We start from the raw sequence: 12,531 nt of genomic DNA, 5'->3' as shown, positions 1-12,531 counted from the left end.
ACTGAGGGAACACCTCGTAAGGACCTCTGGCTCCCTGCCTTACGCCCGCAGTGTTAGACTGTGGTCCCCGTGGATTTCATAAGTGTGCCGGCCGCCTCCTATTTAACAAAGAGGTGACAAAACTGAGGCCCAGAGTGAGGATCTGAGGGTCTAAGATTCCGTTACTTGACTCTGAGGGCCCCCAATTGTTCTAGCCCTTCTCAAAATAAATCTCGTTAGAAAATGTTTAAGATCGCATAGGCTGAAAGTTCACGAAGAAGATCAATAAATTCGTGAAAAAATGTGACTCCTTTCCAATAACCAAGAAGATGCATATTCAAAGCATATTTGTTTTCATGTCCAATGCCGTGAAGTTCATACCTTTTCACCTAGTAGTTATTTTACTACTAGGGATTTCTCCTAAAGAAACAGTTGCAGATGTGGATGAAAATTTTATTGTATAAGAGTGTTCATTTGCAGCCTTGTCCATAATTCCAGAAAATTGGAAACAAATGCTCAACAACAGGGGACTGGCTAGATGGTGGATTTTAAAATATTATTTTAAATGACATGCTGATCCACTAATGATGATTGAAGCAATAAATGGAGAATGAGATTTCATGAACTTGTCCATTAGTTTAAGAATTTAGTAAGAAAATGGTCCCAGGAAGGGAAGTTGAGAATAGCAGATAGAAATCCAGGTAAGACGGTAAAATCACTATAGAAAATACACAAAAAATGAGCTATATCCAAATAGTGCTGATCTCCCTGAACTTATTTCTGAGTGATTTTTTAAAAATTCCATATTCCCTTCCTTGTTTTCCAAATTCTCTGTAATGAAATGTTCTACCTTTATAAGTGAACAGTAGACACAGAATTATACACTTAAAAATAGTTAAAATGGTAAATTTTATGTGATGTATATTTTAGCACAACAAAAACATCAATGGGCAGGTGGTAAAATAGTCAAGGAAAACAGGTTTAGTTTGCTTCAAAAAGTCAGAGATTTATTTTCTTAATTTGACGTCTCTGTAGCTTTAAAGGGAAATGAGTCTTTAAAGAATAAAATAAGGTAATTTAGTTGTATCACGTTGATTACAAATTAAAAAAAAACCTTAGGGTCATCTCTGGGGTACACTGCCCCTGGACTATGTCTGCTGTGTATTTTCTCCCCTGTTAACTGTTATATCCAATATGGTAAAAACAAAAACAAAAAAAAACAGGGGCTTCCCTGGTGGCGCAGTGGTTGAGAGTCCGCCTGCCGATGCAGAGGACACGGGTTCGTGCACCGGTCCAGGAAGATCCCGCATGCCACGGAGCGGCTGGGCCCGTGAGCCATGGCTGCTGAGCCTGCGCGTCCGGAGCCTGTGCTCCACAACGGGAGAGGCCACAACAGTGAGAGGCCCGCGTATGGCAAAAAACCCAAAAAAACCCAAAATGCTTCCTACTTCACCATATTGCCAAGGGCCAGTTCTCTGTAATCCTGTATGTTTAGGCTATTCCAGCCTCTGTATTTTTCAGTGTGCAATTACTCAAAACCACTATCCTGAAATGGGAAAAATAAGTTCCTGAGTGAAAATCAGATGACTTCAAGTAACTTTCTATGAGTGTAATTTACTTGCTTCTTGAATGTTATTCATAAGGAATTCTTTTGTAAAGCAAAGGCTGCTATATCTTGGAATTGGTTATAAAGAGCTGTGAAATCTCTTTTTCCTAGAGAAATCACAGGTCAGATTTTCATCTGTCCAGAATAGTCTGTGTGTCTGCCTGAAACATTATAGGCACAAAGTCTGGGATCTGTGTGCTTTTCAAGTATCTGTGAAAGAAAGATATTTGGGGTCTGAAAAAAAGCATTTGGTCTAAAATATGAAAAGAAAATTCAAAAATATTAAGTGTTTTATTAATATTAAAATTACATTTGAAAACAATTTTCTTATTTTGCAAGAATTTCCAGGTGTACAAACTGATGAGTCATTTCAAATGCAAAATTTCAAATCTTTTTTATGATGAAAATTATATTTAACAGGGGATGTGGGTGTATTTTAATGTTTTAACATATTAGGTATAGCATGAGGTAGTGCATAGCATAAGCTTGCCCAGGCCCTCAAGGATCTTGAAATTTATGTGACTTCAAGTTAGGGACCTGGAATAGATGTCTTTCAGAAGTCACTATGAGTTTCTATGAACATGTGGCTTTTTAACTTATGTGATCAATTCTTGGAGTTGCTGTTGTCCCTTGGCAAGCCATCTGAACTAACCCTGACATTGTAGATTCTCTCCAAAGATTTCCTACTTCCCAAAATTTTCTTGAGACTATTGTAATTACCTTGAGACTAGAATATACCATCTGAGATTGCCCTAATACCAAACATAACCCCACAAACTCTCATTGGAGAAAACATGAAAGATTTCTAGGGTTATTTATTTATTTTTTGCGGTACGCGGGCCTTTCACCGTTGTGGCCTTTCCCTTTGCGGAGCATAGGCTCCGGATGCGCAGGCTCAGCGGCCATGGCTCACGGGCCTAGCTGCTCCGTGGCATGTGGGATCTTCCCGGACCGGGGCACAAACCCGTGTCCCCTGCATCGGCAGGCGGACTCTCAACCACTGCGCCACCAGGACAGCCCTAGGGTTATTTTAACAGTCACCATCTTGGAAAGTTCTCTGTACCTAGGTGGAGTTAGTAACCCCAGTTTCCCTAGAATACATCTTTTGAGATTCTCAATTACTTTTTTATTGAGCTATGGAATACATTAGAGAAAACATTTTTTATATGGAATACATTAGAGAAAACATTTTTTTATATGGGAAAATGACACAAATGTTCACTTGGTAGATCTTGGATATCATTCAGAAAATAATTACCCCCAGGAACAACAGAGTTAATGATTTTTATAAATGTCAAATGCCCAGTATGTACCAGACCCTGTTCTAGGTGCTTGGGATAGATCAGTGCAAGAAAGCAGACAGAAATCCCTCCTTTTGTGGCAGAACATTCCTGCAGATCTCAAAAGTAATTTAGATTTAGTCTCCCAAGCCCTACACAAGTGAGCTATAAGCATGGTAAACCATTACCTGTTATGTAAGTAAAATTTATGTCATTTATGTCATTAATGCATTCTCCTTCTTTCCAAACTGGAAGCCAGGACAAATGCCCAACAATCTTATCAATAAGTTCCTTTAAAATTGTGAAGTCTGGGATGTAGGTAACATATTTGTATATGTATTGCACATATTTGTATATGTGCAATAATTTCTACATATATTGCCTAGTTTCTTTTTAGGTAAAATTTAGAGGACGAAGTACATCTCCTCCTAGGAATGCAGGTAAGTGAGAGATTTGTACATATACAATGTACAAATGACATTTTAACCATTTGTGGCATCTTTTTCCAGAATGGGTAAAAAGATAAAGAAGGAATCAGAGCCCCCTCCCAAGGATGTGGTAAGTTTCTGATTTGAATACTAGCAGCATGTTAACAACCAGTTTTAAAAATAAACTGTTGAAACAGTTTGGCATGTACCAGTATATACATGAGTGCACGGTGGCAGAAGTCCAAAGTCTGACTAATGATAAGATTAGTCAGAGAAATCTAACATTATGTAAACAAACATTTACAACATTGTCATTACTTGATTAGCACAATTAGAGAGTAATTATTAGCTTTTCCAGTATGTGGATGGCATGTTTATAAGCCTAGTTAATGAACAAATAGTTTTGGTTTGTTCTTTCAAATACTTTAAATTTACATTTGCCAGTCTCTCATTAATGTTAATTATCCAAATGAATTTTAAAAAATGACTGGAAGTTATGCTATAGCTATTAGGTATGTACGTGAGGTTGTCTTAAGATGACTATTTGGACATTAGAAGTCCTGTATTTTCCAATTCTATGGAGAGAAAAATCTGTGTTCATCACCTTTTTCTCTTTCCAGTGCTTGAATAATGCATTCCCCACAACACAAAACCTTGTCTCTCCCTTTTAAAAGCAGGGTTCAACAATGTCCAATAGGTTGGTCATTTGGGACAAGGTGATCCTAGAAGTTGTAAAATAATTTAAAGTGATCATGGTAAATAAGCATGGATCATACAAAAAATTATTTCCATAGCGGTAGTGATTATAGAAGTAACAAAAATGTTTTATAATAAAAACTTAGTTAAATAAATTATTCCATTTTGATAAAATGATGTCACTGAATATTTGATAGCATGGGAATATGATCACAATATTTGAATTAAAAAGCTATGATATAAAGAGGAAAGAAATTGAGTTATTTGTAGTGAGGTGGATGGACCTAGAGTCTGTCATACAGAGTGAGGTAAGTCAGAAAGAGAATAACAAATACCATATGCTAACGCATATATATGGAATCTAAAAAAATGGCACTGATGAACCTGGGGGCAGGGCAGGAATAAAGACGCAGACGTAGAGAATGGACTTGAGGACACGGGGTGGGGTAAGGGGAAGCTGGGATGAAGTGAGAGAGTAGCGCTGACATATATACACTACCAGATGTAAAACAGATAGCTAGTGGGAAGCAGCCGCATAGCACAGGGAGATCAGCTCAGTGCTTTGTGACCACCTAGAGGGGTGGGATAGGGAGGATGGGAGGGTGATGCAAGAGGGAGGGGATATGGGGATATATATATACATATGCTGATTCACCTTTTTGTACAGCAGAAACTAACACAACATTGTAAAGCAATTATACTCCAATAAAGATGTAGAAAAAGAAAAAGAACCCATCTGAAAAAAATGGAAACTCACCAATTTTTGGTTTCTGCTATGCTTACTGGGATACTGAGTTAATCAGTTTATAAAAAACTACTATTCTTGAACTGTAGTTGTTCTACGGAAAGTGGAGATACAGAACCTATTCTAATTACAAAAAAAAAAGCTATGATAAAAAATTAAAGCAGGGTTTTATTGTCTCTCTTTAAAGTTTATGAACTACTGATTATGTTAAAAATAGAAAATGTCCTCAATTTTCAATTTAAAAACTTATTTTGAAACAGACATTTGGTGTGGTTGTCTTCAAATAAAATGTGAATGGGAAAAAATTGTGTATAGTCAAAAGACTCGCAGGATTTTACTGTTTGAAAGAATCTGAAGTTAGTGCAGGAATTTTCCTAACAACACTGGAACATTGTGGTTACAAATGTGACCTCTGTCCCAGCTCTGCCTCTCATAAACTGTTATTTTGGTGAAGTTGCCAAATTTGGCCAAGTTATTTCAGCCTTTTTTTTTAATCTCTTAAATGAGAATTGTCATGTCCAAGTCATTTTGGTTGTTCTATCGATTACAATGAGAGTATATGAAGTTCACAGTGCCTGGCACATAGAAAACACTCAATAAATAAGATCTGTTGCCTTTCGAATTCTTTAGATTCTGCTACACACACACACACACACACACACACACACACACACACACACACATATCCCTATATAACTTCTGTATGATCCTTCAATGCAGCTGGAAACAGAGGCTACAGAAGACCTGTCTGCCCAGGTCTAGGAAAGCTTTGCAGAGAAGGTCACTGTGGTCTCCTGATATAGATCATCAGTCTGGCTGCTCTCCTTTGGACATACCCCTAAAATGTTCTAAATTCTCTTAATTTTTCACTGCATCTTATTTGTATTACCCTTCTTTTTGCTGCAAGATAGCATTATTGACATCCTATTACTACCAGAAAGTGGAGTCATGAACACAGTACTTGACGACAAACACTTTCTGATTAAAATTAGAATTAAGGAACTATTAAACAATAGATATATTTGTCTAATACACTCTCCATAATTTTATAATGTCTTGCTGGTGTTGTCCTCTGTACTCCAGTCCTTGAGGAGCACAATCAAGGACTGAGAAACAATTCCAATCCTCAAGTTAACAAAAATCTAGCTTTTGCTTCCTTGGGTCACAGCAGTCTTGAGGGCAGCCAAAGGCATGTGTAACAGTGACCGTTGCTCTCTGACAATCCCGAGGATCCTTCCATCCTTCCCCTGCTCTGATTTTATGTTAATAAAGCTGATAGAGTAGTATTAAAGTATCTAACTGCTGTTCTGTCTTATAAATTCTAATACTTCAAAACACTATAGCACAGTTTAAACTATCTGAACTTGGAATTTGTTCCGAGGTATACCTCTTCAAAGTCTGTGAAAGGTTTGTTGTACAAATTAGAAATAAAAACCAGATTTAAAAGAGGGATATATAAGTGCTTGAGAAAATAAAGTTTTCTGTGTCAAGTCATGGCAATTTGCTTCTTATATATCTCCTAAAACATTGTTTCCAAAGATTTTTATTTTTATTAGTCTTTCATCTACTGGTAAAATGGGTAACGGGGACAGAAAAAAAAGAGTGTTTGGTGATAAGGTTAAAACAAAATGCTCCCTTTGCTTTTGTTAGTATTCTCATTGTCAAAGCATACACTAATGTGTGCATTTATGGTTTATTATTCTCCGTTTCTTCTCATAAAGGAGAACACTAGCTAAGAAGATGCCTAAATGGGGGGAAGCTATGGCTTGAATAACCAACACAACTATATTATGCTTTCCCAAATCAATTCCAAGTCTGGCTGAAAGGCTGTTTGTGATGCTTTAACAAAAGGCAGACTTTTTCTGTGGACTGATTGCACGAAAGAATTATTAACAGAAACAACGTTAGTAGGCAATGTTTGGTATAAGGCATGATATTCGGTAACTGAGTATGGGCTCCAGGGTTATACTGTCAGAGTCTGAATCCTCACCTCATCATCCACCATCTGTGATCTGGGGCAAATCTCCTAACCTTGGTATTCCCCAATGAGGATGTAATCATGTCCACTGCATACCCACTCACAGCAGTGGGGCAAGGTTAGAGATGTAAAAGATGCTTAGAACAGTGCCAGGCATTAGATAAGAACTTAGTAAATGTAATTATTAATGATGTAGTTGAGGGTGCTGTCCATCATTGTACAAAACTGTTGAAGTTTGCGTGAACTGTCGAAGGAGGCAGGGGTATCGGCTGTGAAAGCCCATCCGGCCACTGAAGTTCCCAGAGGCCTAGAGCACAGCCATCACAATTCATGGTCAGGTCTTCGAGTTTAAGAGCACGGAAATTTTGTTCTCTTATGTTTCAGAGGCAGTTGAACTTTAGTGGGTAAATCCACAGTATTTAAACTCACAAGAGACTATGATTTGGCCTTGGAATCTTAGTGGTTAAGTATCAAGTCAACTGAACATTTATGTTAATGGGTCAACGCCTTCCTGCTAGGTGCATACAGGGAACCAGCATGGTGGGTGTTGAATCAGAGGAACGAGCAATAGTGGAAACTGCTCCCTCACCTGGGCAACCAAACCCAGTTCCCTGGAAGAGTGGGATGTCCCCAGGGTCTTGTTTTTCTGGACCCTTTTCATCAGCCTCAGAACTCAACCTTTAACTCTGTCATAGACTGCCAAAACTGCCATAGACTTTTTTTCTAGGAATGAAGCCTCTTAGGGACTTTGTTTTCCTATCTTTCTCCCTCATCACAGATGTATGTATAAATAACGTACATATACAAAACTGTATGAATAAATATCGGCTTGCTCACCTTGCTCTAAAGATTTGCTATTTTGATTCAGGTTGTAAAGCAAATGAAAGGCCATTTTAGCGGTTTTCATTTTAACCTTTACCCTTTTGCAGATTTTAAGTGCTGTCTAGAGAGTCTGTACTAAAAGTCCATGCTCGAGTGGTACAGTCTACTTCCTTCTGTTTATCTGTCTCCCTTTTCCTGTGCAATTGGCTTCTCGTGATCGGAGACCACTGACTTGGTAAACACATTCCAGCAGAAATCAAAAAAGCCTTTTATTTGCACTTAACGGCAGCATAAAAATCACTCAACTCATGATTCATCTCTTTTCACTGAATTCAGCTTTATAATTGTATGTTCCTTTAGACTGGTGCTGTCTATGTATACAGTAGCCACTGGCCACATGTGGTTATTTACATTTAAAATAACTAAAATTGTATTAATTAAAATCAACAATAAAAAATAAAGGGAAAAATTCCGTTCCTCAGTCTCATCAGTTACACTTCGAGTGCTCAGGAGCCACATGGGGCCTGTGCCTGCCGCACTGGACAATGCAGGGTCGGAACATTTCATCGCAGTTCTGTTGGGCAGCCTTATCCTAATAGTCTTATTTCCTTAACAGAGGTAGAAAAGCATCTCTACAAGTCTATGGCTTCTCTAATTGACTGGGTTTAAAACTCAAAGCTTAGCCAAAACGCTTCCCCTTTCTTTCATTCTCTTTGTAAATAATTTTAGTTCATCGTTTATTCAGTACAGAGCACGAAATTATAATTTCACAACCAGCTTGTTGGTGACTGACTATGAGTTCTTCATGGGAAAGCAGATGGAATCTGTAATTACAGCACAGGATTATATATTTAGTCATGTGGCATTCTGTTATAGCTATCATTTTATTCTCGGCGCCCTTTTTAATAAAAAATTACTATAATGCCGCAGGCTCTGTAGGAGAAACACATGTCATGCCAAGTTTCTCCACTGTCTGCCAAACACTGGTATTTCTCCTCCTTTGACAGCCCTTACAGTGGTAACTCTCACGGTCTCAAAGTTCCTCTTAAGCTTCTTGTACCCCCATCACCTTTTTCTTAAGGATGACCAGAAGATATGGCAAAATACTGAAGTGTTTTCTGAACCACTGAAGGAGCATTAAAAGATATTTAAATGTATTTCCACCTACCCTGCTCCTTTGAGAATTGTAGCCATTCTGTGGAGATCACGAGAAATCTATGCTTCAACATAGTTTTTTCATTCACGTGCTAGTAAAATCAGCTTTAAAAATACTGAAATATCAGACGTCTCTGAAGTGGAAGTTCTAAAATGGAAGGAAAGGTAACCAGCCAGGATGCTAGGGAAACTGACTTAAGTGGAAAAGGTGATCTAAGGCTTTGATTCTCAAGGGTTTGGTGGTGGGTTGGGGGCCTTACAAGGGTAGGATGGTGACTGTGGACTCTCTCCCTGTAGAATGCACACCAAAATTTCTGCACATAATTTCAGCGAGACAAGCTGTCCCTGGAGCCCACTGATGGCTCCGTGAACCTCAGATTTGGAATCTTCTTTTCTGGCATCAACAGACAGTACAACAGTTAAGGCACTTCAAGGCCACAAATATAAAAAAAGAAGTTTCCAGAGGCACTTTAATATATTTCTTTATAGACATTTATTGAGGATTTCCATATATTGGGTATTGTTCTAGGTAGTGGAGATAGAGAAATAACAATCTTTTGTCTGAAGAAAGTCATTCATTTACTGGACAAATATTGAGTACATACTATATGCCAAGTATTCCTTTACATCCTGGGCATATAGATCAGGCCTCAAGGCAACTTACATTCTAGTGGCGGAAACAGTCAATTAACAAATAATGTAATTCAGGTAATGATAAGATCAATGAAATTTTACCTGAGTTTTGTTGAAAAAATCTAGAATTTTAATTCCAAATCATTATTAACTTTTTTCCTTATTATGTCGTCATTACTTCAGAAATCCCTTCTTAAGAATTACACTGTGATTCAGACCATCATTATCATCCAGTTTAAATATCAATTTATCAATTTATTGATCCACCACTACTGTGTTTATATTTTGTCCTCCCCAATCTTGGCTTAAGTATTTGCCAAGTAATTTGTTTACGTGTACAGTTGATATACTTGTTGAGTTTGTGAATGCCTGAACATGTCTTTTTCACGTATGAATGATAACTTAGCAAGGTATAAATTTCTAGAGTCACAATCCTTTCCTCTGAACTCTGTTGATTATCCTCAATAGAGGGCTGGTGAAGGGAAGGTCTAGGTCACTTGCTGAGGCCTCATCTTTCCTTATTTTTCAGTAATATTCTGCTTCCTATTACATATTTTCTATTCAGTCAAACTCCTATTTTATCCACCATAAATGCAGCATTCATTCCCATTTTAAACCTTCCTGGTGTCATTTTTCCCATTTGAATATCCTTCCTCCTTATCTCAGCCTACCCCATTGTATCCATTCTTCAAATCACATCTAAAATTCTACCACCACCGCGGACCTTTCTCCATTTATCCCAGTTCAAATTAATTCCCCCTTCCGCATCACAACATTTATTGTCTCTGCCATATGTTTTTGTACTTCATAGTATCCTAGAATTTTACATCTAGAAGAGATCTGAGAGATATAATCCAACTCCCTAATTTTTCAGATTAAAAAAGATGCAGTTAGTGAGCTAGTGATGACTCCAAGTGCTCTGGCATTCTGGGGCTACCCTTTAATGCCTATCTAAGATGTTTCTCAAGCCTCAATCACCGGGTACTTTTAATAGTTCTTCCTTAAAATTTCTCTGAATTTCCAGGCCCTTATGCTCTCCTGGTCAGCGTTGCAGACAGCATCCTAGCCATTGCTCTAGGCTCTTCTAGAGGCCGTTTTTTCTCACTGGTTCATGTCACTGGAACCCGTAAGTGCAGCAAGCCTGGTGCATATGGCAGACTTTTACTGATGAATTGTCTCCCAAAGAGTCTAAGAGGCTTGAGACTTTGATAACTCTTTCAGCTTCTAGTACAGAGCTAGACATGCACAAACAACAGCTTCAATTTGGATGTTAGATAATGCTGTCCTAAAATCCAACAGCCATTTTCCCTCCAAGAGGTATTTTTATCCCAGCCACATCCTTTCGGGTCATTGCTTACTGCCATCTTCTCTATCTTTACTCTTTTAACCTCACACAGTTATATCTCCTTATTCAGAATAATCTATCTCTCCATCCTCTACCCAAAACTGAACATCAATTTTTGCTATGTCTCAAAACACATTAAGATGTCCATTTAGAAAGGGCCAACACAAAGAACCAGGTAAAGCTTTGAAATTCAATTTTTTTTTCCTTTAACATAAGCAGAACCTCCTCCTCCATGGTCTCTGGAAATGGAAGAAAAATAGTGTAATAATTTGTTTTCTCCTTGACCAAACAAAACCCACGGGGGTCATGCATTTGTTATTGTTCATTTCAGCTCCACATGAATTCTCAGGATCTCACAGCAAGGTACAGGACTTCTTAGAGTCCTATACTTTTTCTTTATACTATATTACCTTTTCCCCTGTTCCAGATTTTATCCAGTTTTACATTTTGTGATATGCTGTTATCTTTTGCTTTTTAGTTATTTCACATATGTAATTCCTGCTTTTCAAGAGAGGGTGTAGTGGTTAGAAAGCAAGTACTGATCACTGAGACTGTCAGGGCATCTAATACATACAGGTTCTCAAGGATTCTTGTGTATTGGCTAAGAACTATACTAATATATGTTATTTAATGAGCATCTATTATGTGCCGGACAATGTGCTAAGTGATTTACATACATGATCTCTAATCCGCTCCTTAATCCTTTGCAATAGGTATTATTATACCCGTTATTCAGAGAAGGAAACTGAAATTCTAACAGCTTAAGTAACTAGTTTGGTTCCCCATGGCTAAAATGAGAGACTACACCTGCCGGATTCCAAAATACTTTGCTCTTCCCTCCATACTCCAGGAATTCCAAAGCCGCCAATGTTGACAACTGTGATAGTTTTTAAATAAAAATTTTACAGTGCACTTTGTGGGCAATGACCACATCCTTTTTGTAAGACTATGCTCTCTTTAAGTTTCAACACACCACTCATGTTTTATGTGCTTTTAAAGCTTGTATGTGGCTCTGATATTTTTCTCTTTGAATTCTAGTTTGATCCCTTAACAATTGAAAGCAAAAAAGCAGCAACCGTGGTGTTAATGCTTAATTCTCCAGAAGAAGAAATTTTGGCTAAAGCATGTGAAGCCATTTATAGATTTGCTTTAAAAGGTTTGGATTTTTTTCAGTTTATCTTTCTATTTCATTAGTTTCTTAAAAATACTTGCTACATAATGGGCACTTTTCTCCCCAGTCTTTAACTTACTTCCTGTCTGATGAATTCTTTCAATCAGTATATCATTTAATGCATCACCTGAAAGTAATATATCTCCCTATGTGCCTAACCCAGTCTTAAGGAGCAATTTAGTCAATGGGTAGAAGAGTCATTCTGAAGGCTTTATTGCAGTTTAAAAAACTGTAAATGTCACAGGAGCTGAAAGAGCTCCTAAGGATCAAGGCTGGAATAATTTGAGCAACAAAATAAACAAAGTATTGGATTTATAGCCCGATAATTTATATTAAAGAAGAAAATAAATATCCATAAGTCTATACAGACAAATAAATGATTGAATAAGTAAATAAATGGGAGAGAAAAGACAAATCTCCAATGCAGAAGGATCCCAATTTATGCAGATACTCTGCCCTTGAGGAGGTGGGATGCAACTTCTATTCTTTAGGGGCTGTGCATAGTGACATTTTTCCAAAGAGTGCAAGATGGACACAGGGGGAAAAGAGTAAGTTTGTAGCAGAGAAACCTGACAAACACTTCCTCTGCCAGGTGATCGAAATCAACATCAACAGAGATAAGTCATTTGATAATAAATGCCCTTGACATGACATAATGAAAATGGCATTTCTATGTTATTTTCCCCAAAACCT

General features: G+C 37.7%; 1 protein-coding gene across 1 annotated transcript in view; it reads left to right on the top strand.

The window, feature by feature from the left end:
- ARMC3 (armadillo repeat containing 3) overlaps positions 1-12,531 on the top strand; it is a 94,693-nt gene that overhangs the window by 189 nt on the left and 81,973 nt on the right. Inside the window, exons 2-3 of the mRNA XM_004280949.3 lie at positions 3,375-3,423; positions 11,706-11,823. Coding sequence (XP_004280997.1) covers positions 3,376-3,423; positions 11,706-11,823 — 166 coding nt within the window. The 5' untranslated portion in view covers position 3,375. The remainder of the gene's footprint in view (positions 1-3,374; positions 3,424-11,705; positions 11,824-12,531) is intronic.

Source organism: Orcinus orca, chromosome 2 (genome assembly GCF_937001465.1).
Source record: "Orcinus orca chromosome 2, mOrcOrc1.1, whole genome shotgun sequence".
In the NCBI taxonomy this organism is placed as follows: Eukaryota; Metazoa; Chordata; class Mammalia; order Artiodactyla; family Delphinidae; genus Orcinus; species Orcinus orca.
Note: the sequence above shows the minus strand (reverse complement) of the source record. Positions and strands in the feature narration are given on the sequence as shown.